The sequence below is a fragment of the Neodiprion fabricii genome, chromosome 2, assembly GCF_021155785.1.
Source record: "Neodiprion fabricii isolate iyNeoFabr1 chromosome 2, iyNeoFabr1.1, whole genome shotgun sequence".
Taxonomy (NCBI): Eukaryota; Metazoa; Arthropoda; class Insecta; order Hymenoptera; family Diprionidae; genus Neodiprion; species Neodiprion fabricii.
Window position 1 is genome coordinate 22,335,989 of NC_060240.1, and position 24,216 is coordinate 22,360,204.

General features: G+C 38.9%; 1 protein-coding gene across 2 annotated transcripts in view; it reads right to left on the reverse strand.

Annotated features, from left to right (window-relative positions):
• Positions 1 to 103: 103 nt before the first annotated feature.
• LOC124175478 (putative aminopeptidase-2) overlaps positions 104 to 24,216 on the reverse strand; it is a 35,186-nt gene continuing 11,073 nt past the window's right edge. For both annotated transcript variants that reach the window (XM_046555783.1, XM_046555782.1), the window contains 28 exons: positions 24,055 to 24,213; positions 19,143 to 19,617; positions 18,766 to 19,004; positions 18,316 to 18,683; positions 17,752 to 18,029; positions 17,416 to 17,603; positions 16,949 to 17,116; positions 16,721 to 16,873; positions 16,011 to 16,625; positions 15,706 to 15,864; positions 15,016 to 15,490; positions 14,665 to 14,903; positions 14,178 to 14,545; positions 13,026 to 13,303; positions 12,759 to 12,946; positions 12,517 to 12,684; positions 12,199 to 12,351; positions 11,488 to 12,105; positions 11,055 to 11,213; positions 9,971 to 10,264; positions 9,710 to 9,893; positions 9,232 to 9,388; positions 4,862 to 5,124; positions 4,000 to 4,655; positions 2,345 to 2,512; positions 1,588 to 1,734; positions 1,424 to 1,502; positions 104 to 1,147 (listed from right to left, as the gene is read on the reverse strand). In XM_046555783.1, the coding sequence (XP_046411739.1) occupies positions 812 to 1,147; positions 1,424 to 1,502; positions 1,588 to 1,734; positions 2,345 to 2,512; positions 4,000 to 4,655; positions 4,862 to 5,124; positions 9,232 to 9,388; positions 9,710 to 9,893; positions 9,971 to 10,264; positions 11,055 to 11,213; positions 11,488 to 12,105; positions 12,199 to 12,351; positions 12,517 to 12,684; positions 12,759 to 12,946; positions 13,026 to 13,303; positions 14,178 to 14,545; positions 14,665 to 14,903; positions 15,016 to 15,490; positions 15,706 to 15,864; positions 16,011 to 16,625; positions 16,721 to 16,873; positions 16,949 to 17,116; positions 17,416 to 17,603; positions 17,752 to 18,029; positions 18,316 to 18,683; positions 18,766 to 19,004; positions 19,143 to 19,617; positions 24,055 to 24,213 (7,732 nt within the window). In that variant the 3' untranslated portion in view covers positions 104 to 811. The remainder of the gene's footprint in view (positions 1,148 to 1,423; positions 1,503 to 1,587; positions 1,735 to 2,344; positions 2,513 to 3,999; positions 4,656 to 4,861; positions 5,125 to 9,231; positions 9,389 to 9,709; positions 9,894 to 9,970; positions 10,265 to 11,054; positions 11,214 to 11,487; positions 12,106 to 12,198; positions 12,352 to 12,516; positions 12,685 to 12,758; positions 12,947 to 13,025; positions 13,304 to 14,177; positions 14,546 to 14,664; positions 14,904 to 15,015; positions 15,491 to 15,705; positions 15,865 to 16,010; positions 16,626 to 16,720; positions 16,874 to 16,948; positions 17,117 to 17,415; positions 17,604 to 17,751; positions 18,030 to 18,315; positions 18,684 to 18,765; positions 19,005 to 19,142; positions 19,618 to 24,054; positions 24,214 to 24,216) is intronic.

The following is a 24,216-nucleotide window of genomic DNA, read 5'->3' on the forward strand; positions in this document are numbered from 1 at the left end:
ATAACAAATGAAACTTTCTCGGTGTAGTAATATAATTTTCGACAACCACATTAATAGTTACATCTAAGATGTTGTTTTGTTGAATTTAATATTTTTTTTTTTAATTTAATTTTCGTTTGTCAGATGACGTGCCATTTAAATGGTTCACATCGCCAACTCGGAGAGAAAATTCGGAATGATTTACGTCGATACGTTTTGATTGTATTTACTTCAATCACATTGATGCGCCAGCCTCGACGATCGACGCGTCATACTTCAATAGATTGGAGCTCTAACTCGGCGAATTGGCAAAACTCACTCCAATATGTTGTATGACGCATCGATCGTTGAGGTGTGGCATGTCGATCGTTGAGATCTGGCGCGTCGATGCTCCGTTGAAGTACTCCACCTTTATTATTCACCTATTTTCCGTCAATCATTTACTTCTCTTACCTCGACAAGGAGTTGACATTAGTTATTCCAAAGTACCTGACGTGGAACACTTTAAATTTTCCGTGAACGGGGATAATTATCCACTTATTAATATTTGTGAAATTGATATTTGAGTACTCTTCATGAAATTAAAATTCTAGGTCTTGTAACCAAACTTGTTCGTAAGGAAGGTAATGAATGAGTGATTCAAAGAGGAAGGAGACTTCTCTGTGTTTATTTTGATGTCGCAGGTATACAAACGACATGGTTCAATTTATCAATTTAAATCTGTCGCAATATACGAAGGTCACACTATGTTAATTTGCTTATACAAATATTAATTTCTTAATATATTTTCAAATTGTACCAGAGATACTCATCGTTAGTGCTGTCACGAAAGTTATATGTGGCTAAGGGAGCCAACATAGAATCCATGGAGCGAAACTGTCAAGATTAACACTACGGTGATGGTAATGATATTAACACTAGGCGTTGCACCTCCACTGTCCAGATATTCTGTACTTGTAATTTCAGTAATCTCTGTTGTTGATGATGATCCTTCAGATGGCGATTCTGTCGTTACGTCGTCCTCAAATTGAGTCTCCAGCCAGGCAATTATAGCTGGAGAGTTTTCTTCATACCAGTTGAGGTTCGACTTTGCGCTGTTCACGTATGAAACGAGTGCCGTCAAGTTCTCCGAAACAACTCCCGTATTAACAGTAACGAAAGTTTCAAACTACATGAACAATAAGAAGCATCATTCAGTTATAACTTTAAATCACGCGATACTTAAGGTCATGTAATATTCCTATCCTTACCGACAGAGTAAACTCACCGGTTTTTTTCCCTACATTAAATAAACATGGGGTGAGTTTGCTCGGTCGGTAAAGGTAGGAGTATTACATGACCTTAACATTGAAGTCTAGAGGCTACCGGGACTTTTCGTTCTTGGTCCCAAACAATTAATACACGTCTGAATAACGGCCATGTTTAAAAAATATGTAATACGTACAGTTGCAATTTGCTCTTCAGTTGACAATCGAGTTGCTACGCCGGAGAATACAGAGACCACACTGCTCCAGTTTTCGTAACTTTAACAAAATGAAATTGAAAAAAATCGGCAAATGGAAGCAAGATTCTAAGAATACAAATAAAAAGAATTTCAAAAGAACTTACTATTCGTACATATCGTTATAGTGATCAACAATGAAATCCAAGGTCACCTCCAAGCCGATTTGACCTGAGCCGTACACGGAAGAGAAAACGGTCGAACTATCTTGTTTTCGAATACCATGATCTGTTGATATTCCGTAGTGAAGGTAGCTGCGAATGATTTGAATCAATTTGACTTTGAAATTTTTCTGTAAAAATTGAGGAAAGGCGCTACTTATAATTTTCAAAACTCGTTTTCAACTTCGCTCACTGCGCGGCTGTTACTGAAAATGTTGCTATGTAAGCGAACTTCAGTTAGGCATTTCAGAAATAGTCTTATCGATTACAGTGGAATGATCAAGATGTCAACCATGTGAGTTCATGCGATGGTCAATTTATAATTGCTATTGTTACTATTTTTATCTCGTTCCTATTTATATCATAACCATGAAATCCCTTTTCCGTTGCTAATTAATTGAACTAATTTATCAAATTCGGTGAACTACGCAGCTTTTAAATTCGTGCAATTTAAGATCGACAGTATAACGATTAATAACAATCCAATAAAAATATCACTATCCCAAAAAATACCAATACTGAAAAAAAAAATGTGGTCGAATTTTGCGAGTAATTAAAAATTACACGTATACTGCAGCATACATGCACACACAATAATAATTAATAGAATGAACAATAAAATTAGTTGAGAATAGAGTGACTATTATTAGTCTACATCCGCATGAAAAATACAAAAAAAACTAAAAAGTATACTGTAACTCACTTGGATAAGATAGTTGTGTTGGTGGTACATCCAAGGGCGTTTAAAATGACAACTTGTTCGGACCCGAAGTTTGTAGTTCCGTATTGTTCCCATAGGAAATCCCAGTCTTCGTAAGTTCCATACTTAAGAGCTGTACAATAAACAGCTGGTCGAATGTTTGGCGTTATCCTAAAACAAATAAAGACATTGTAAATTGATCAGCACATATTTTGCATATTCTCTGCCAATTTCTACAATTTCACGCATCTATTTTTCCTTATTTTCTCTGCAACTTTGTAATTGTTCTCACAATTGTCTGGAAATATCGAAAAGTGATTGACGTTAATCGGATACTAATGACCTCCTTTTAAGCGAAATCATCTGCATTTGCCCGTTAAGGTCACGTAGTATTTTTACCCTTACCAACCGAGCAAACTCACCCTGTTTCTACCTATATTAAATAAACAAACAAACGGAAAGGGTTAAAATTTCGATAGTGCATCGTTGTTTTGTAGCGGAATATAGGAAAATTACTCAAACCACAAAAATTGTCAAATTATAATGTGTGGTTTATTTAATACAGGAAGAAAAAGGGTGAGTTTGCTCGGTTAGTAATGGTAGGAGTACTTCATGACCTTAAATTATTCTCGATTCTCGAAAATTTGTGCTGAAAATCTTTGCAAACTTTTTTGAACAATTTTCTATTATCTAACATCATCAGAGTTTTGAAGAAAATATAATTCTGAAAGTCTCTGAAAACCTTTGCATGACTCTGAATTATCAATCTCAGTATATGCATTTTACGTCGTTTCACCAAATTTCTATGAATTTCTACGAAAATCTCGCGAACACTACAGAAATATGCACAAATTTCCAGAGATATTCATACGTTTGAAAGAAGAATAGACTTAGAGTCGAACACTTGCAGAGATCTATAGAAGAATTATGCAGCGTGCAAAAAATTTAAGAACAAAATGAGGAATCGATGAGAGAAACTCAGCGAAATGTTGTGATCTTCAGAAATTTTCAGTACAACATTTTAATGCATCTGCACATGTTTCGAAGTAATAAAATTTGCAAAAAAATTTTATTTTTCCAGACAAATATGTTCATCAGGGTATACGTACGATACTCGAATAAGGAAATTCCAGGAGATAAATATTTCATCAATTTGGATTTATATACGCTTAGACGAATACAATTCTTATACAGTCTGAGTTTGCATGGCATCGAAAATTACGCGTATGTCGTCCAAATCGTTGTTAGCCCAAGTACCCAAATACGGCTACTACGGACCAGATAGTATTTAAATTATTGCCGGCGAAGGAGTCGATGTAAATGGCTATAGATGAATGAATGAATGAATTAATTAAATGGCAACTACCAAGCCGATCCCATGTGTATGCTAGTCCCATGTTTATCTTACGTCTCATGGCCTTTTATGCTTAACAAATATCAACGCGCATGCCAGTCAAGTATGCAGTTCATTGGGTTGCTATAATTTGTGACCTAACTCTTATTTTTTCTATATTATGGAAAACATTAACATATGAATACATATGTGCTACTATTTGTAACTACGTTCTTAGGAACAACTTTCTTGGTCATAATTTTTTGAGTTGTTCTGAATTTCATTTTTCAACGTTCTGGAAAATGTACACTCAAGGGATATTTACCATTGCGAGTTGTCGTTGCGCCAATTGGCAAACAGAGTTTGCGCTTGTTCGATGCAGTCTGTGTGGCCGTAATTGCAAGCTGAGGTTGCGATCAGCTGTCTGTTTAGTTCATTCAGTTGGCCTTCCCCATCAACGTCGCTCAAGCCAACATATTCGTAAATTTCGTCTATAACATTCAGAACGTACTCGTCGAAGCGCTCTTTGATACTTTGCCCTATGAAACGTCGGTTCAAAAATGCAATCCCGTTGAAAAATGCTCTCCAGGGAAGATGATTGGTTTCCTGCTTCAAGTACAGAGTCGCTTCAAGCGCTAAACTGTATTCCACGTATCCGGATCGCGCCAAATTTAGAAGGTCATCAATGATCTGTGCCCGATTTAACTCATGTATTTTTTCGAATTCGCTGCTTTGCAGGCCTGAAATTATCCGCGACCATGAATCTTTATCGTAGTTCACGCGATAATAGCCAACTTCTTGGACGTTCAGGATAAACCATTCGTCTGCGATTCCCAAGTTTATGGATGTAGAACTTTCGCCAAACCAAAGTTTGGGCGAGGTTGATTCAAAGTCTGTATCGGACTCGGTGGTGTATGTGACTGGTATCCAAAAAGTGTAGTTCGTAACCGAGGTCGAAGTTCGATTTAGTAAGAATCTTTCCTGTGAACGAAAAAACATTGAACAATATCATAGATGGAGAGAAAAACGACAGCGATAGCTAAGGGTATGTATAAATATATGTAGCTGTTTTGATCAGTGCAAAAGCTTTGAGATGAATGTCCATGATTTTTAGTTCACAAAGGATTACAATGACGCCTTTATAACTGTGGTGGTAAAAAAACAATAAGTCAAATTCCACCCTGTACCTGCGTGAGAGTAACAACACCAGACGAAAGACTCGCATTAACAACTGGGTATCCAGACTGTGTAACCCAGCTGTCCATTAAAGTCTTGACCGTCTGGCCCACCGTGTCAAGTGTACCGTTTTGGTCCACTTGGGTCTGAATGGCAGCCCAAAGTTTGTCAGGATTCGACGTGTTGTACTGATTTTCTTCAAGGTAATTGTGCAGGGCGCTAGCAAAGAGTGTCGCACCAAAACTGTGCTGCATCATCCGGATGACGCTAGCAGCTGTACAAACAAACATAATTAGAAAATCGAGCGAACTTACTCAAATGAAAGTCAAGTGAAATTGTATGAACTACCTCGTTCAAACAGATCAAATTAGAAGTGCTGCTGGTCACTGCTTATCCCGTAAGAGGATTGTAAGTTCCAAAGTTTTTGTGAACCGTCACTAAGTGCCTGCTCTCGGTTTGCCGTTAAATATTGAAGCTACTACATTGCAATATAGTGAATTTGGGACGATCGATTTTATCTTTTTGGATAGGTTCTTAATCTATTCGGACGAAATAGCTCGTAAAATTTCCATCGAGCTTCACTAAGGGGACATTAATTAATTACTTTTTTGAACTTGTAAGACCCCCTACCCAAACGTAGAAAATCGACAGATTATTTTTTTTTGAATTTGCAGATCGTCTGATTATACTTCTCTGCTCTGTCCTCCAGATCACACTGATAGATTTTTAAAGTGAGCCACGATTTGTTCATTTATGTTTTTCAATATTGTACTTACTTGAAACTTTACTCTTCACTTAGTCTGTGCATTTATATGTATATGCTTGGATATTTTATTTTCCTTTGTGTGTCATACCTTAGATATATGCAATAGATAACTAGTTGTAACATAGCGTTTTACTCTTGGATCATTTCCTGTAGCGCCATAGATGCGAAATTTTGCCTGCGGGTTATTGGTCTGTCTCAAAATTGAGCAGACACTTGAGTTTTTCGACCCACCCGCTGCTTTTCTGTAGGTCTCCACGTTGGCTCCATTCTGGGCTGCGCCTGATGCAGAAACATGGCGAGTGCAATGTGCAGTGAAGATTATGGTATCTGCTCCACTTTATTCTGGTATTTGTGTGATTCACTGGTTGATCGATTGTGATATCGTGGCATGATGTGATTTTTCAAAGGTAGTTAAGAGGTTCGTTTCTCCGGTTGGTCTCATTGTCAGTCCAGCTGTTTTACACATGTGTGCTTGCAAGGACGTTCCTGCGCATATTGTTTTTTGTCCCGGGAAGAAACGGATATTTAACAGTGTTTGGAATAGATTTCCTCCGGATGTTTTAATTTGCTGTGGGATTTTGATCCAGATCTAACGTTTAGAAGTCATTATGTTTGGTAATGTAATTTTGGATAGCGTTTGAACACTCTGCACCGTTACTAAGGCTAGAAGTGTACCAGCTTTTTTTACTAATCATTCCAAATCTGGATCATAGAAATCAGGGTTGTGTTGGCCAGTTTCTGCCAACGACAATTCCTTCGGCTTCTTTGACTACAATTTTTCTTAGGACTCTTAGGATGAGTAAAAATGGAGGGAAAGCGTAAACTTTAGATTCTTCCAGCTAACGGTAAAGGTATCTACTGCTGTTGGGTCCAGATCTCTTTACGAAAACTGTTTACGTGTTGAAAACTGAGTGTGTTGGTTCTCATTCATTTCAGGTGGCAAAATGCGGGGCTCTGCATCTGCTTCTTTGTTTCTTTTCGTATTAATGTATGAAGTAAATACCTATATTTTCTGAAGTTCGCACCATTGTCATATCTGTTTACAAAAATCTTGAAGCCTTGTGTGTTTAGTGTCTTCCATTTGATTTGTATACGAGATGGCCGTACTGTTGTTGATGTTCAGCATAATTTCCTAAGTGTTTCGATTTTTTCCAAAGATCGTAAGCCCGTTGAAAACTGTTTTTACCCCATCATCCGTGTGTTCTTTTCGTTTGGCAGTACGCACTCTATCCCGCGAGGGATACATTTGTGAATATCTCCAGCACATACGCATTTTCTCCCATAGGTTTTCGTTTAATGTCTTCAAGTTTTAGCTTCACCAATTCAAATCTGTTCTTATACTTTCTGATATCTCTATTTTTTGGCGAAAATCTCAATAGCCTTCAGAATTTGTGATACTCTTTGAGAATATGAATCTTTAGAGTTAATTGTTGTCGTATAGCAAACCCTAGTGAAGACTCTTAAGGCTATTTTCGTATCTTCATTGTTGAAGTGTCGCGCCTGTAAAAATTCGTTGAGCTTTTTCAGGTTGAGAGTGAACCTGTTCTTTCCATTGGGCTTTTTACGGATGTAATAAACCAGAATAAATTGTCACTAACATGCCGAACATCGGAAGATGTTTCCTTATCCCTTAGCTTCTATATAACTTGGCCGTAAGCTTCATGATTTTCGACTCAGAGATTTGGTTTCCTAGGCGGTATTTTCTCACGTACTGTTTCAATGAATGGTACACGATATCCGTTTTCGATTTAAAGAGTTGAGGCTCAGTCGTAATCTCTTTCCAAGCGTCCAAGAAAAATTGTACTTTGCCAGCCAGCTTTTTTTACTTCTGTTTCCTTCTATTGGTTTTCGACGAATCCTTATTTCGTAGAATGATAGTTCAGTCTTAGCCCGCTTAGTCGTGAGCCTTGAGGGTGTCGCTTGAGAAGGCCACTGCAGTTTAAATCGATTCTCAGTTTGAAGGAGAGTCTTGAGGGTGTCGCTTGAGAAGGCCACTGCAGTTTAAATCGATTCTCAGTTTGAAGGAGAGTCTTGAGGTAGCCTTCTTGCCTGCTAAACCTCCTCTGTTTTCGTCGGTTGACGTTTGTTTGGCGCCATCTTCACTGATCTTTTCCAGGTCTTTAACAGCTCCAAGTCGTTCTGAGAACCTTTGGCCGTAGATCAGCGTATCGACTTCTGTATCTCCTGCGATATTCATGATTAGCTGATTCAGACCTGCGGTTATGAAAGACCTCCTTGTCGTAGAGACGTGGAGATATAAATCAGAGAGTAACCTGCCCCCACGACTTATATACTCAAAACTCAGACTTCCTGTTGGTGATATCTTTTCTTTGGTAGTCAATCCAGTAAGGGTCTGGCTACTGGTTTCCTTGATGAGCTGCGGTCACGTAACAGACGAATGTCCTCTCGAACCTCCTTCCACAGCCACTTTGTTTCTCGGTTTAAAATATCGTCTTTTGACCTCTTGGGTCTCTTCTTCTTGTCTTGATGGCATGTGGAGTCCGAGTTCGAATTTATAATGCCTGTATGCTCACCTTTGTTTTAAATCGTGCGTATACGTTCGTAGATTGATTACTTCGTATTGAAAATACATGTGACATGGAACGCACAGGGAACCCTGGCAACAATTTTCTACGCCAAACGACAAAAATTTTTGACGATTTTTTACGTCATTTGGAACACTTTCGTAGTTTGGTCGAAGAATTTTTCGTAGATTTTCTTTACTCCTCTGTAATGTTGTGGTCATGATTTCCGTGAAAGTTCATCATTTTTCGTAGATCATTGCATTTTTAGCTTAGTTTTTCTTTCACAAAACTCACCTAATTGAGATAAGATGAGTTTAAAAATATACGACAGATCCTCTGAATCCGTCTAGATCGTACTTAGAAGATGAGAAGATCAGTCTTCGGATATAGACCAAAATTTTGTTCGGTACTTAACTTGTCTGCCATAAATTTTCCTTGTGAGAGAGATGCAGCAACTAGCAGATGGTTTGGGTACGAAAATGTAATTTGTTTTTATACGAAATTGGAGATTTTTATCAGTTTTCGTAGTAATTCGTAATTTTTCGTATAAAGTTGTACTTTTCTACAAAATTCTACGTGGTTCTACGAATAAAAAAAATCGTGATATTTGTGTCTAAAATTGAAATTATCTTTCATAAAAAGTCGTAGATATTCGTAATTTTTCGTAGAAACTTGTATTTTTCTACCCAAAATATTACGATTTTCTACGATTATCTAAAATATTTTACGGCTTGCTAAGATTTGCTACTATTTTTTATGATTTTCTGTGATCGGCAATTTTTCGTAGTTTGATGTAGAAATCATTTTTGCCAGGGAAGCGTAATGGCAAATCGAAAATATGCAGCGCTACTCAGTGGCGGCACGCGTAAGCTTTCGATGTCCAAATCTGGTGACGAAACACGCAGTGACTAGCGGTACTACCAGTTTAATAGATTCGGACGAGGCGGAAAAATATAGTTGGTATCACGCAACGCGTGATGAATTATTATCTCTAACTCAGCCGCCATGAGTCTACACTACGTATTTGATAATTGTTAGGAAAAGTAGATGTGTAATTGCTGGCGTTTGAATAATTTGGCTGCAACCTTACATTTTGCGTAAGCGATTGTATCAAAGCCATTGCTGATTTCGCTTGGGGTTGAAACATCGTTATTCATTGCACGAATAGAGGCTGTTGCATCAGTTTCCATGGCACTGTGAAGTCCATAGACGACAAATTGCTGTAGCAGTTTCCCCTCGGGCTCCACCTGCGCAAACATCAGTTAATGGGTCAGTTCGTTCAATCATTCAGTTGGATCTCAGTTGGCGGTAATAAGGAGAGTTTGTATTTAAAATCGTATCATTTTGAAGATAAAATAACCTGATTTGAATCTGGACACATTGATCTAACTTAACGTGAAATGTGTATTGAAATTCATTCTAAAAATTGAGTCTTCGAAGAGTCATTTAAAAACAATAAAATCAAAACAAGGTAAGTCGACTTTTCTTATTCTTGTGTACTGTCATTTGATTATTAGTCTCTGACTCTTCATCTGCAATGTGAATTTACTATTGAGTTTGAAACTTACCGCTTCGCCAACAAAAAATTGATAGTACTGAGCGAACCCTTCATTAAGCCAAGTGTAATCCCACCATTCACAAGTGACCAAATTTCCAAACCACATGTGCACAAGTTCGTGTGCTACGATGGTGTTGATGTATTTCTTATACGTCGCCGAAGTGACGTTATCGTTCGACAGCAGACCATATTCTCTGGAGAAAAAACACCTCGTAATTAAGTATATCGTGACAAGATAACGGAGCTGAAAACTGTAGATTCCCATACTGACCTGTATGTAACAAGTCCCCAGTTTTCCATAGCGCCAGCAGAAAAGTCCGGGATGGCTGCCATGTCCATTTTGGCCAATGGATACGCTACACCGGTATATTCAGCGAGGACGTCTAATATCTCCTGTCCTATAGACAGCGCGTATTCACCATGCTCTATGGCATTTGGTCGTGCCCAAACTCTGAAATCCTCGTTCTCATTTTCTATTGACTCGAAGTCGGATACGATGAAGGCAATCAGGTAAGACGACATCGTCACGGTTTGTTCAAAGGAATCCCAAGTACGGTTAGCAGTCCTAGAAAACAATGGAAATAAACGTATTAATTTAGAAATGGGAATTACTTATAATTAAGTTACATAAGAATAAACATGGAAGAATTTTTCGATGAGAAAAGTCAACGGACAACCACGGGGATTAAACTCGGGACCGGCAGAAGCCTATACGTGGACTGATTCCTACTAGATCACCAGGCGTCACTACCATTGTCACGTTAGCCTCTCATCTCCACTTTGTTAATCTCTGTTATTATTTTTCTCATGATAGTATTGAGTTGATCAACTGTACTTTCCAAGCATAGCTATTTATCTGGCATGCCCGTAAACCGACTGTTTTTTTTGGCAAGGATAAAGATTTCAGGACGAGCTGAACGCGAGCCGGAAGCGAGTACTGAAATTATCCGAGCCAAAAAACGGTTTACGGGTATGCCACATACAATATTTTTTACGGTATGGGCATTGAAAAGCAAAACGAAGAGTGAGGTTATATTGCGATCTGTTCGACGAAGCTACTTTATTCGGCAGTTTGGGATGCGCACTTCGAACTGCGCATCAAAACTGCGGAATAAAGACTTTATTCCGCAATTTTGTTCGCTGCCGTATAAAGCGTCACTTTACGGAACGAAAACTGCCACAAAAAGTGGACTTTTCAATGCCCATGCCGTAAAAACATATTTATGCGTACGACTTTGCCTAACGAGTATGAGTCCGTTTATTAAGAATCAGAATTCATTACTAACAAATGTTTGTAAGTTTAGTAAAAGATTACATGCACAGTGAAACTAATATCGCATACTTTGCATACTTACGTCGATGTTACAGATTGGCTCCAAGGCATGTTGCTAATCGAATGATAACCTTCGGGGGTTTCGATATTCACGGTGAATTTGGCTTTGAATGATGGTTCATCAAAGCACGGGAAGGCACGCCGTGCGTGAGTAGGCTGGAACTGGGTTGTTGCTATCCATCTGATCATTATAAATTTAACAATTAATCATCGAGACTGTTTAATAACGTGATTTGAAATGAGATCGATGGTGAAACACCTAATTACAAATTTTGTGTTACTGTACTCACTTGGATATTTTTTACACGCCAAAAATAATGAAAATGAATGAACAAATAGCTCTGCAATTAGATTTTTAGATTTCAGTTATTGTTTATGTAATATGTTGAAAATAAGTTGATGACTTGATGACTTGATTTGATAGAAAGATAAAATAAATTTCAACAGCGACTTACCGTGTGCTTCCATCTTCAGCCGTGTATGAACTGCGGTAGAATCCTTTCATTTCGTCGTTCAGGATTCCAGTGTATGCAATGTATACAGTGATAGAGGTTCCTGCCGAGAAAGTGGTGCCAAAAGAAAGAGTAAGCTTGTGGGTAACTGAGTCATAGTTAGTGCTGGAAATTGTCAAAATGTTTATCGCATTTTCATATACGAATATTTCCTGAATTGTCAGTTCGAAGGCATGCAAAACGATCTCGGAAGTCTCATTAACAACGTTCATGACAATCTGAACCTCTCCGGAGAATGTAAAGTTGTTGATCTCGATGTATGGTGTCAGATATATGTCGTACGTCTCGGGTAGGATGTTAGTTGGAAGACGGTAGTTTACGGATGTACTCTCTTCGGCGTACGTTTTAGATAGCCATTCGATTATCCCCGGTGAATTGTCTTCGAACCATTTTAGTTCGAAGTTCGCCAAATTTAGATATGAATAAAGAGATGAAGATATGGAAGAAAGATTGCCACTATTATTCGTAATGAACAGTTCAAATTTGTCGACGAGTTCTTGTGTGGATAATCGGGTACCAACTCCCGAGAGTATTGATGCAATGCTGCTGTAATCTGCATAGCTGCAATAACAGTTAACAAACGTAAATCATTTACACATGTAGAGCATTTAGCTTCCTATTGCAGTAGCCAGTAAAACATGAGAAATTACTTACTATTCGTACATTTCTGCGTAATGGTCTTCGACAAAGTCGAGAACATATTCAGCTCCGATCAGACCAGCGCCGTAAACCGACGAAAATACAGTTGAGCTGTCCTGCGAGCGGATTCCACTTTCGGCGAAATCAGTAATTGCATATGTCAGGTAACTTTAGAACAAACAAAACCAAACTTAAATTTTTATACTTCGCATTTTAAGATAATAGTGTGCTGAATGAGCGTAGAGATATTGAAATGCAAGTGAAATGAATTTATACGTAACAAACAGTGACAAATAAAATCGTGGCAAAATCTACAAAGAGTTAAACTCTCACTCGTGAAGAATAGTTGTATTTTCCGAACATCCAAGAGCATCTAAAATGACAAGGTTTTCCGTGGCGACGTTAGACTCCTGATACTGTTCCCACAAAAATTCCCAGTCTTCCGATGTTCCATGTTTGATCGCAGTACAGTAAACAGCGGTTCTTTGATTTACAGGGATGCTACAATAGGGTGACGTGGTAGTTATAGCACATATATATTTTGGTGACATGCTAGGGTGAAGAACAAGTATTACGTTGCAGAGGAATTGGCTCTCCAAGCTGCAAATAATTCCTGGGATGTGCTTATGCAGTCCGCGTATCCAAAGTTACAAGCCCAACTAAGAACATATCGCCTCAGAAGAGTATCGAAGTAATCTTCTCCGTCAATGTCACTGAATCCAAGATTTTCGTATTCTGTATCCAGAATTGCGAGGATGTGTTGCTAAAAAATGTCATCTATGTGATTCTGTTTCATAAATAATCTAAGCTTGTACTGCGTGCAAGCGAAACTTCGAATATACCTTGTATAAATCATAAGAATCTGTGCCCGCGAATCTTCGATTCAGGTAAGTTAATCCATTGAATGCAGCCCTCCATGGTAAATAATTGGTCTCACGCTTTAAATATTGCGTTGCCTCAAGTAAAATTTCGTACTCGACGTATCCCATTCTAGCAAGATTGCAGAGGTCATCAATTACTGAGGCACGGTTAAGCTCGTGTATTATCGTAGTGTCTTCAGTTTTCAACGCATTTATAATACGCAGCCATGATTGAGTGTCGTAGTTAACGCGATAGTAGCCTGAAGGTAATTAACATATTATAAATGACTGGGTCCAAAGTATGGGCCTGTCTTAAACAATACAGCATTATACTGTGTTATTATTTGATTGTTTGAGGTGAATTATGTGAGCATAAATGCACAGAAAGGTGTGCAAGACTAGCCATCTTCAGTAGGAGTCATAAGATTTAGCAATGTCTTTACTAAAGAGTATACCAGTATTATAATTCATCATCCTTCAAGCATTTACTTACTAATGCTACTACTTAATGAAAATGCCCTTTGAAAAACGTTTATAACCAAACTCCATCCGAAACTATCTTCAATGTCACCAGGTAGCAGACTTATCAAAATGTCGACTACCATTTGACTAATTGTAGTCGACATAATGTGAACGGATAAAAACTGACTGAGAGTTGGCAGAAAGTCGGCAAGACGGTAATTGTTCGTCTAAAGTGTGAGAATGACTGTGAATAAGTCAAATGTTAAAGCTGAGCCAATCGTACATTGACAAATGTCTTCAAAAATGTCCCTTTTCATACAACGTCAAAACAAAAATTGAATATCATATAGAGGGCGCCATAGTGAATGTAATAGAAAGGAAAAATCTAATAATTATCTAAATTTCAAAGGTTCGCTTGATTATTTTTTGATGACCACGAGTCATTTTACAGTTTACTTGTATACTATTGACTATCATTTGACAATCCAATGGACATTCGTGAACCTACGGATGACATGAAGTTAACTATAGGCTTCAATTTCCGTAAAAAATAAGTCAAATGTGAGTCCACCATGTGCTACTTGGGTGATCGTCTCCCTTCTGCAAGATACCTATGCTGTAGGTTAAGAACTTCACTAGAGATGTAATTAGTAATATATGTACATGACATACCTGACTCTTGAAGATTGAAAATAATCCACTCATCGGTTCCATTATTTACTGTAATGTTTGATTTTTGCGTACTCAGCCAGTACGTTGGGGTTGTATTGGTGAATTGAGGATCACTTTGAGTCGTCCAAGTTACAGGTATCCACCAAGTTTGTTCAGTGCTAGCGTTAATAGTGTTTCTTAAGAGGAATTTTTCCTGGGAAAGCGTAGCAGTACCGGCTGCGATTGTAACGTTAAGAACTGGATAACCAGCTTGGTTAACCCACGTGTCCATGATGGTCTTTACACTAGCGTCAAGTTCGAAATTCGTAGCGTTTACTTGAGCCTGGAAGGCTTCCCAAAGGTGTTCGGGTGCAGCGTAGTCGTATTGCCTAATTGAATCGATTTCATGATTAGCAAAGTATACACTGTCGAGGTTCGCCTTTTTATTAAAAGTGTGCATTATGTGAACTGATATCAATGAAAACTGGGAACGCTGAGCGAAATTTACCGGGCTTCCAGATAATCGTGCAGAGCATTGTGGAACAGCACACCGCCAAAACTCTTCTCCATCATACGAATGACACTGGCTGCTTTCGCGTAAGAGATAGAATCGAAGATGTTGCGAATTTGGGTGGGATTGTATACGTCATAGCTCATAGCATGAGTTGATGTTAAACTGTCAGCGGCAAACACGACTTGATGTTGTTCCACAACAAACTGAGACTGTAAGCCCCACGTTGTTTCAACCTGGGATTGACAGATTATTTTTATGAAAAAATTTCACAATTTACTACAAGTTACGTGTTATACAAAGTGATTTAGCGCTCATCCAATCGGACTTGTGTCAATCAAAACTTACACCCGATGTAGCGTGGTACTGATAGTATCTGGCGAATCCTTCGTTCAGCCATAAGTACTTCCACCATTCAGGGCTGACCAGATTACCAAACCATTGATGCGTCACTTCGTGGGCAATAACATTAGCGATAACTTGTTTGTCTGGTGTCGACGTATGCTCATTATCAACTAGCATCCGCGTTTCTCTGTAGGTGAGGAGCCCCCAGTTCTCCATAGCACCAGACCCAAAGTCTGGTAGAGCTACCATGTCAAGTTTTGGTAATTGGTACTCATGATCAATTAGGTTTTCTAAAAGAGTAACCAGCGGTGGTCCAATGGACAGTGCGTAAGCTGCTTGGTTGATGGCATTCGGCCTTGCCCAAACGCTGAAGTTTGCAGTTTCGTTGGTAAGACTTGTGAAGTCGGAGACGATCACAGCGAGCAGATATGTCGACATGGTCACAGTTTGTTCAAAAGTATCCCAAACGCGACCGTCACTGCGTAAACATCTTGTCATAACATGTGTCTAAATACATCACATGAAATCTGATTTTTTCCCGACCATTTTAAATTTGATATTTTTCACCTCAGATCTGAACATGATACCAGCAAAATTCTACGGTAGTACTAGTTTGGTTAAGATTGAGTTCATAGATTCACAAATAAAATGGGATGTTCGGGATGTTATTGAAAATTCTAAAATAATTCTTACACAGCACTTGACGAGAAGTTCAGCGGCATGTTACTGATGACATTATAGTCTTCTGGTCTGTTTACATGGACAATAAATTTGGCTTTAAGGGCTGGTTCGTCAAAGCAGGGGAACATTTTCCTGGCTCCCGTGGGTTCGAGATGAGTTGCTGCTAGCCACCTGCCATGAAATTTTTGTTTAGTCATCCTTTTGTGAAAATTACGCTGTATTTTGGAGTGCCATCTCCGTTATCAGTATAATAAAAATCACCAGTTCATACCGTTAAATATACCTATGAATCAAGCATTTCTGGCTTTATCACTCACCTAGTTTCACCATCGTCGTTAATGTACGAACTTCTGTAAAAGCCGCGCATCACTGTATTCAATATACCCATGTACACGACGTTGATATGAACAACGGAACCAGCGGGAAGCGTAGAGTTGAGTTCGATAGTGAGGAAGTGATATGTCGAGACGTAAGTGACATTAACTATTTCAACCTCGATGCCATTGCTAGTTACGGTGATTTCGTTCCATGTGATTTCGTCAGTATGAAGAACTATTGTCTTCGTCGCCATAACTACATTTGTTACAATGTCCACGATGCCGTCGAAAGTGAAGTTTCCCTCTACAATGTATGGCGTAACGTATATCTCGTAAGTTTCCGGAATTACGTTTGTAGGAAGTCTGTAGTCCGTCGTTGCACTCGTATCTTCATACAATGCAGATAGCCAGCTAATTATGGCTGGTGAGTTATCATTATACCAGTTCAACTCGTAGTTAGCCAAAGTTAGGTATGACTCTAGAGAAGATGCTATTGAGCTGAGATTCTGCCCATGGTTTTCTATTACGAGTTCGAACTTATCGATCAGCTCCTGCGTCGATAGCCTAAGAGCGATCCCTGACAGGATAGAAGATATACTGCTGTACCCTTGGTAGCTATAAAACTTCATTGATGAGCACTCAAATATTCTTATGCATCCCCGACTCTACGCTTACGTAATTCATGCAGAATTGCAACAATCAATACTTACTATTCATACATTAATCCATAATTTTCTGATACATAATCAAGCGCAACTTCAGCGCCGAATAAACCTGCACCATAAACGGCAGCAAATACAGACGTACTATCTTGGCGACGGATTCCGTTGCTGGCGAAACCAGTCGTCGCATAGCTAAGGTACCTGAAATAATAAAGTGGTAAGATTGTACGCATTATATTCGTTTTTGCCCAAGCAGCATGTCCTGTTTCAGCTTACTTGTTGAGGATCGTTGTATTTTGGCTACAACCAAGTGCAGTTAGAATTACTGTTTGTTCTGCGGCAACATTAGAGTTTAAATATGCTTCATACAGATACTCCCAGTCGTCTGACGAGCCGTACTTAATCGCCGTGCAATACACTGCAGGTCTCTGATTCTTAGGAACTCTGAAAGTAGAAATGATACAAAGCCTGAATCTATTGTCATACTAGATATACAATGTGGACAGAAACACGAGAAATATAGAATTGGTAAAAATGCCTTATAATTAACTGGGTAATCATTGATCAAAAGTCTTTGAATTCGAGAGCGCCAATTGTAAATTTGGATACACAAGAGACTGCAAGATTGAAAATGGAACCGGTTGTTTATTTATTTTTGTGGGGAACATTTCTTCTGTAGATACAAATGGAACTAAAAAACTATCGTCTGTAAAACATTAACTGAATATAACTATTTGACTTACAAATTTGATGAATTGGCTTTCCACTCGGCGTAGTATTCAAGGGATTTAGATATACAGTCGTCAAGGCCGAAGTCACACGCCCAGCTATTGACTTCGCTTCGCAACAGGACTATGAATCGATCATCTCCATCTTGATCCTCGAATCCGAGTTCGTGGTAAATATTATCCACTAAGGCCAGCATGTGCGTCTGTGATTACACAGTGGGTAGGTTTAGTGATTGAAAACTTGTACGACTATGAAATTACAATTGATTACGAAAAATGTAAACCTAATTTACGATTAGCTTGTAGATAAATTTGTAAAGTCAAGAATATGATGTATGATTTGTAACTAACATTGTACAACGATTCACCATTCTGGCCAGCGAAACGTCGGTTGAGGTAAACAAGTGAGGTGAACGCGGATTTGAATGGTAAATAATTGGTTTCTTGACTGAGATACTGCAAGCCATCCAGTGCGGTTTCGTAATCCAAGTAACCAGCTCTTGCGAGGTGAAGCAAATCATCTACAATCGCAGCCCGATTTAACTCATGGATCTCCTCGAAACTCGAGCTCTTCAAATACGCAATGATGCGCGCCCATGAATCACTATCATAATTGACGCGATAATATCCTGTTAATGAGTAAATTTTTATATTATAACTTGCTTTGGTGATTCGTCTATGTCCGATTTGAGTTACATGATAAAATTCACGATGCTTGATAAATGTACTTTGAAGCAATTTGATACGAAGTGAAAATACATTGGGTTACAAAAGTTGTTCGTCAAATCGAAGAATCATAAAGATCAAATAAACTATGGTCTAAAAGTGTCTTGTCGGACGAAAAATTATATCACGCGTGTACTTTCATTGTTGGATTGGAACCCATTTTAACATGGTGAATGTGTGAACACTAACCAGATTCTTGAACATTGAAAATGGTCCAATTCGGAGTTCCGTCAGCTATTTGAACAGTTGCAGTTTCATTGCTGAACCAATATTTCGCCGTTGTATTCTCAAAATCGGGATCACTGCTGGTCGTCCAGGTGATTGGCACCCACCATGTGACGTTGGTCACTGAGCTATTAGTTTTTCTCAACAAAAACCGTTCCTGAGAGAGCGTAGCAATCCCGTTAGTGATAGATACATTGACTACCGGAAACCCCGCCTGCTCGGTCCAAGTCTTGAGAATATCTTCCACGGAACTGCCCAGTACTAGTCCATAGATGTCTACTTGCTCTTGCAGCGCTTCCCATAAGTCTTCTGGATCCGCCGTAGAGTATTGCCTGCGAATAGAAACAATGATGATTTAGTAATTGCTCGCTTTGGAGAAGGCGATGACTCCGTAGTTCTTCTTCCGGCGCATACCTGGCGTCCAGGTAATTGTGTAGTGCCGCGACAAAGGGTTCGGATCCGAGGAAGTTCTCTGTCATACGAACGATGCTAGCACCCTTCGCGTAGGATATAGTCCCGAAATTCGAGCTGACTTGAGATGGGGTAGACACGTCGTTGGTCATAGGAATTGCAGATTCCAAAGCATCAGTTGCAAATACGACTTGCAATTGATCAACGACAAACTGCTGATCAAATTTCCACGTCGGCTCGATCTGGAGAATAGAATGTTCAGTACTCGTATGTGGTCTACTTAGTTGAGTTTTCTTTCATTCTATAACAGTTTTTCCTGTGAATACGCATCGAGGAATATTCGGTGGGCAAAATATCAATGAAAATTGACAAGAACTTACCGCGGCTGTGCCGAAGTACTGATAGTATCTGGCGAAAGCTTCGCTAAGCCAGACAACGCGCCACCAACTCGGGCTGACCAGGTTTCCAAACCACATGTGCAATAATTCGTGGCTAATAACGGGTGACGTTCTCTGCTGTGCGGCTGCTGAGCTATGATCTTCATCATATAATACTCGCGTTTCTCTGTACGTGATCAGGCCCCAATTTTCCATTGCACCAGCTGAAAAATCTGGAATCCCCACCATGTCTACCTTGGATAGTTGATATTCATGGCCAAAGAGATTCTCGAAGTAAGTCAGCATCCTTGGGCCGAAATCCAAAGCATATTCCGCCTGAGAAGTAGCTTCAGGCCTAGTCCATACACTAAAGTTTGCTGTTGTATTAGTCACAACGTCGAAATCGGAAACCAGAACCGCCACCAAGTAAGTGGACATGGTGAGACTCTGATCAAATGTATCCCACATGTATCCATTCCTGCAAAAATCCTGCGGCTTGGAACGTCGTTGCAAAACAAGTATTACGGATGATGAGGTAATTTCTGATCATAAGGGAAACTGGTGTAACGTGCTCATTGCCATTTTGCACTCACAACTCATTCTTTGTTCTTCTTCTGAAAATCTCTTTATATCACCAGACCAAACAATACCTCGCACATCCTGTGCACACTTGACTATTGCCCCCCAATCCCAGAATCCTGATCCGGTACTCTACTTGCATTCTCTCACGCTTCCTTTTGCTCATCCAACATCACTTCTCATCGACCTTTTAAGACCTGTATACTTCGCCTACCTTTCAACCTAGGCAACTTTGTTTGCGACCATCTGATTACTCGGCACCACGCATACGTTAACAATTAACAAATCACCAAGTGCTATTTCAGTTTCGAAACCCATGTTCACTTTGAATACCTCAATCTCAATTCCTTATCCCAGATGTTCTTAAACCCGAAACAGAAGTTGAACCTTACCGCTCAGGAATAAACGACCCTCAAGTCGTTATACTGGTGTTCCGTTGAATGAATTGTAATTTAATTTTTCGTCTGATTGCTTTCCGAAATATCTGATTTACTTAAAAATTGGTTGACTGCCAACGAAGTTTGGAGGGTTTGAACATATGTTGTACTTGCTATTAGGAGCTAACAGAAAAGTTCTGATCCAGAAAAGTTGGCCTCGCTCTTCTCAATTTTGAGTACCCTATAGGCAGTCGTCAGAGTCAGACGTAGCGACAATCGCTCTGTAGTTTCCTTAACTGTATACAGTTTTTTTTTTTGGACATTTCATGAACAATAGTAATGTGTCATCTCACGTGCATATATCAGGCTGTTCTTATGTCAATATGAAGATGATGCTGCGCATTGGTGCCTGGTGTGTCAAGGTGTAGTTAGGTGACGGTATTATAGTGTTTTCCTATTATTGTGCGCAAAGTTCGATTTTGCGCATGCATTTGCGTTCGCAAAGTACCACTTTCCCACACGTTGACAAGAGCGTGCGGGAATGCAACTGAGTGAACGGGGATGTAGCTGAGCGTGCGGGAATGTGGTGAGCGTGCGGGAATGTATAAGAGTATACGAGCGATTCCAAGGTATAAACGCGCGCGCCATCTCTACGGTACTCTCTTCGCATTAACACGTGCGAGCGATACTTTGACGTTCGTTGTCCGTATTAAGAAAACGGCAGAATACAAAACACAGAACGCACGTTTCAAAGATGTAAACAAACCGAGTCATTAAAAAATATACCGTTTCATTCTGTAAATTGCCACGTTACGATTAATATTAATAATAATTGAAAATAAAAAATAAATCAGATTTTTCTTAATTTAATAAATTTATAATAGTTCTATAATTTGTTTTTTGTTTTGGGCGGGGGGCTTTGCCCCCCCCCGAACCCCCCGCCCCGCGTCCCAACGCCACTGTTCTATACGTTTCAATTATTCAATTATTCAAAATAATTGTAGTGGTCGAACTTTGCGCAACTTATTAGGAAAAATAGTATACGATACTCGTGCGCACGTAGGTCATCCCGCACTCGCTTCGCTCGTGCGGGAACGACCTGCTTTGCCCACTCGTAGCGTAATGTACTATTTCCTCATACAAAGATAAAATAGCCACACTTGATAATAAGCAGCACGGGTCAGTTAAAGAAATTTGTATCACTAACTTTAGGAAAACTTAATACCATAGACAAGCTCTCGCGTACAGAAACAACAGAGACAGCAAGTAGCATCCATGCCATTCAAAGTTGACGACACGGACATGGTTAGTAAAAAATTCTTTTATAAAGTAGTAACTATAGAGTGAACAGCGGGAGTCAGTATTGAGAAGGCATGCGTGTATCAAATATAAATAAAGCATACAATCGGGGGTTTGCGAAGCCGACAGATCAGCTTATAACAGTAATCAGAAAAATGAGAACAATTGCTGGGAAATAGGATATATTAATAAGACAAATCTATTACGGAATCTATTGCTAAGTGTCGAAAGAGCAAAGAATTGTGAGCAGACGGTTAAACGCCTTTGATTTCAAAGAACGGTAATAAATACTATTAATAGATAGACATGGTATTGTCACTTAAAATCATAACATCCAGAAAAAATGCTGGCGAACAAATTTTTATTGAGCAGTCTGCAAATATGTAAAATCGGTAACGTGCCCAGTCCTGACGGTATCTCAAGTGAGTTTTATGATAACCTTCTATTCAGGTAACACCTTACTTGAAGTTCTTCTTAAGTATGATGTACAAAAAAGGCGACGTTACAGATCTTGGGAGTATTGATGCATTTCGTTTGTAATTACCACAGTAAAAATATTCCTACAAATCTTTCAGGATCGCTAAGTAAAGTGGTTTGAAACTACAGAGACCTTGCCAGAGTTTCAATCAGGGTTCTGCAGAGGCAACGAATGTGCTGACAATTTATTGACCCTGATCTCTTTAGTCCAAATAAAATGAAATTAGCTAAATCACAATTTCCTCGCTTTCTTTATGAACTTACAATTAGTCAGGGTATACGACTCAGAAAAAACATGATCTACGATAGCATAAATTGTTAAGACTAGGTGTCAGCTTGAAATTCTATGAGTCTATAGAAACATCCACGGTAGAGTAACAATAGGTACACGTAGTTCTGGCAGCGTAATAGAAAAAGTAAACCATACGGAATGCGTATTGCAGAGCTAAATACTCAGCCCCTTACTATTCTTCCTGTTCATCTGTGATTTTGAACAATATCCTACTATAGTTGATAGGTTAGTACGGGGCATGTCGATAAACCATAAATTAAAAACTCAACCTTGGTTATGCCGATAACATGAGTTACTCTCTTTGCTGAAAACTCGCACAGCTTCAAAACGAAAATTAAGATACTAGAAAGTTACTGCAATGAGAACGGACTAACTTTCAATGTAAATAAATTCATTTAATAATCTTTCATCAAAGTAGGTATACGAACTCGCAGTTGATCCCCTACATACGTGGGCCGTTGAAGCGATGAATACGACAAAAACATTGTGCAGCAGCATACTAGATAAACTAATTTGCTATACATTTGAGACTGACACAAATGTTATACATAATCGGGTAGTGCAATTCAACGATATGCATGGTTGTAGAGAAAAAAATAACTACCTTGAATCTGGAGTAATTTGTCGCGAAGGATGTGATTTTTCAAAAATATAAGCTACAAATGATAACCTCAGACCGGCATAGGTTGGGAAGGATGGAAAAAAGCCTTTAAGTGTATCAGAATCCAGCCTGAAACGATACTTTGAATGTGTATCGTTTCGTTAGCGCCTCTATTTGTACCCTAAAACTCTGGCGCAATCCGGTTAATAATAGATAAACACGGCAGGATCATTCTTCACAGCACAATTCACAGACTTTACCTAGAAGAATTCAGCGAGGTATGTTGGTTCCTGACATCGAGAAGGGTTACTAATTTTTCTGCAGAATGCCTGCCCTATGCAAGTCTAAGATACTTTCTATTCAATCTGACTTCTGATGCAACTAGTTTTGAGGAATTGTTTCGACTCATGCTTCTCTCGACCAATATAATTGGTATAAGAACATTGTGAAAATTCGTTCAGCAGGCGTTGGAAGTCCATTCGTCAACAACTCATAGTCAGTAACAGGATGATAACCCTAACACTAATTTCTAATCTATAAGCTATCTAGGTTTATCTAGGTCAACATGGTCCTTATTTGTACCGTCCAATAGGCCTCGGCAAATTGAATAACATACACACTTTTCAATTATTCAATATCGACGACAGATGTCAAAAATCCCGTCGTTCCATATCGTAATAGGAATTGCTTGAGTTTTTCACCGTACAGAATTTTTGATATTGTCGGTAGATTGAGAATTGTTTTCAATATAGCAAACTGCTCATGGCACTGAGACATTAAGAGATTCATGAGTGCGGAACAAGTAGGGATACCAAGTTTGCCAAGGACTTAAAAGTTTTATGCTTCATCATTAGTTTAGTGTTATTCTTTCAAAACAACGAAAAAGCCTATGAAGGTGTTCGTAAGATTCATGACATAGAAAGTAGTTTTTGTTCTTTTCAATTTCTTGAGAAATTGTTGAAAATATGTTTTTAGCAAGTATATTTTGAAACAACACGAATTTAAGAATACTACACGTGGGCAATACATGAATCGAAAAATATGAAACTTATCACAAAGTGTTATGGCTCTCTCGGATCACATGTTGAAGAATAATGTAAAAAATTCTGGCTCGTCAGGTCCATGAATAGTTCAACTCAACAATAATGATGATCACTCGGTAATTCAAATATTCTTGTAAATATTAAGTTTCTTTTTTTTTAAGAAGATATTTCATTCAAATCATAATCGTTGTTTGACTTCGCTGTTTTTTAAATCTTTTGAAAAGATTTACTAATTATGTTTACTTACTCAGATGCAGTTGAATTAGCCAATGGCATGTTACTGATACTCGTGTAATTTGTTAGTCTTCGAACGTGGAGAGTAAACTTTGCCTTGAAAGATGGCTCGTCAAAGCAAGGGAATGCCTGTCTTGCGTACGTAGATTGAAATTGAGTGGCAGCTAGCCATCTG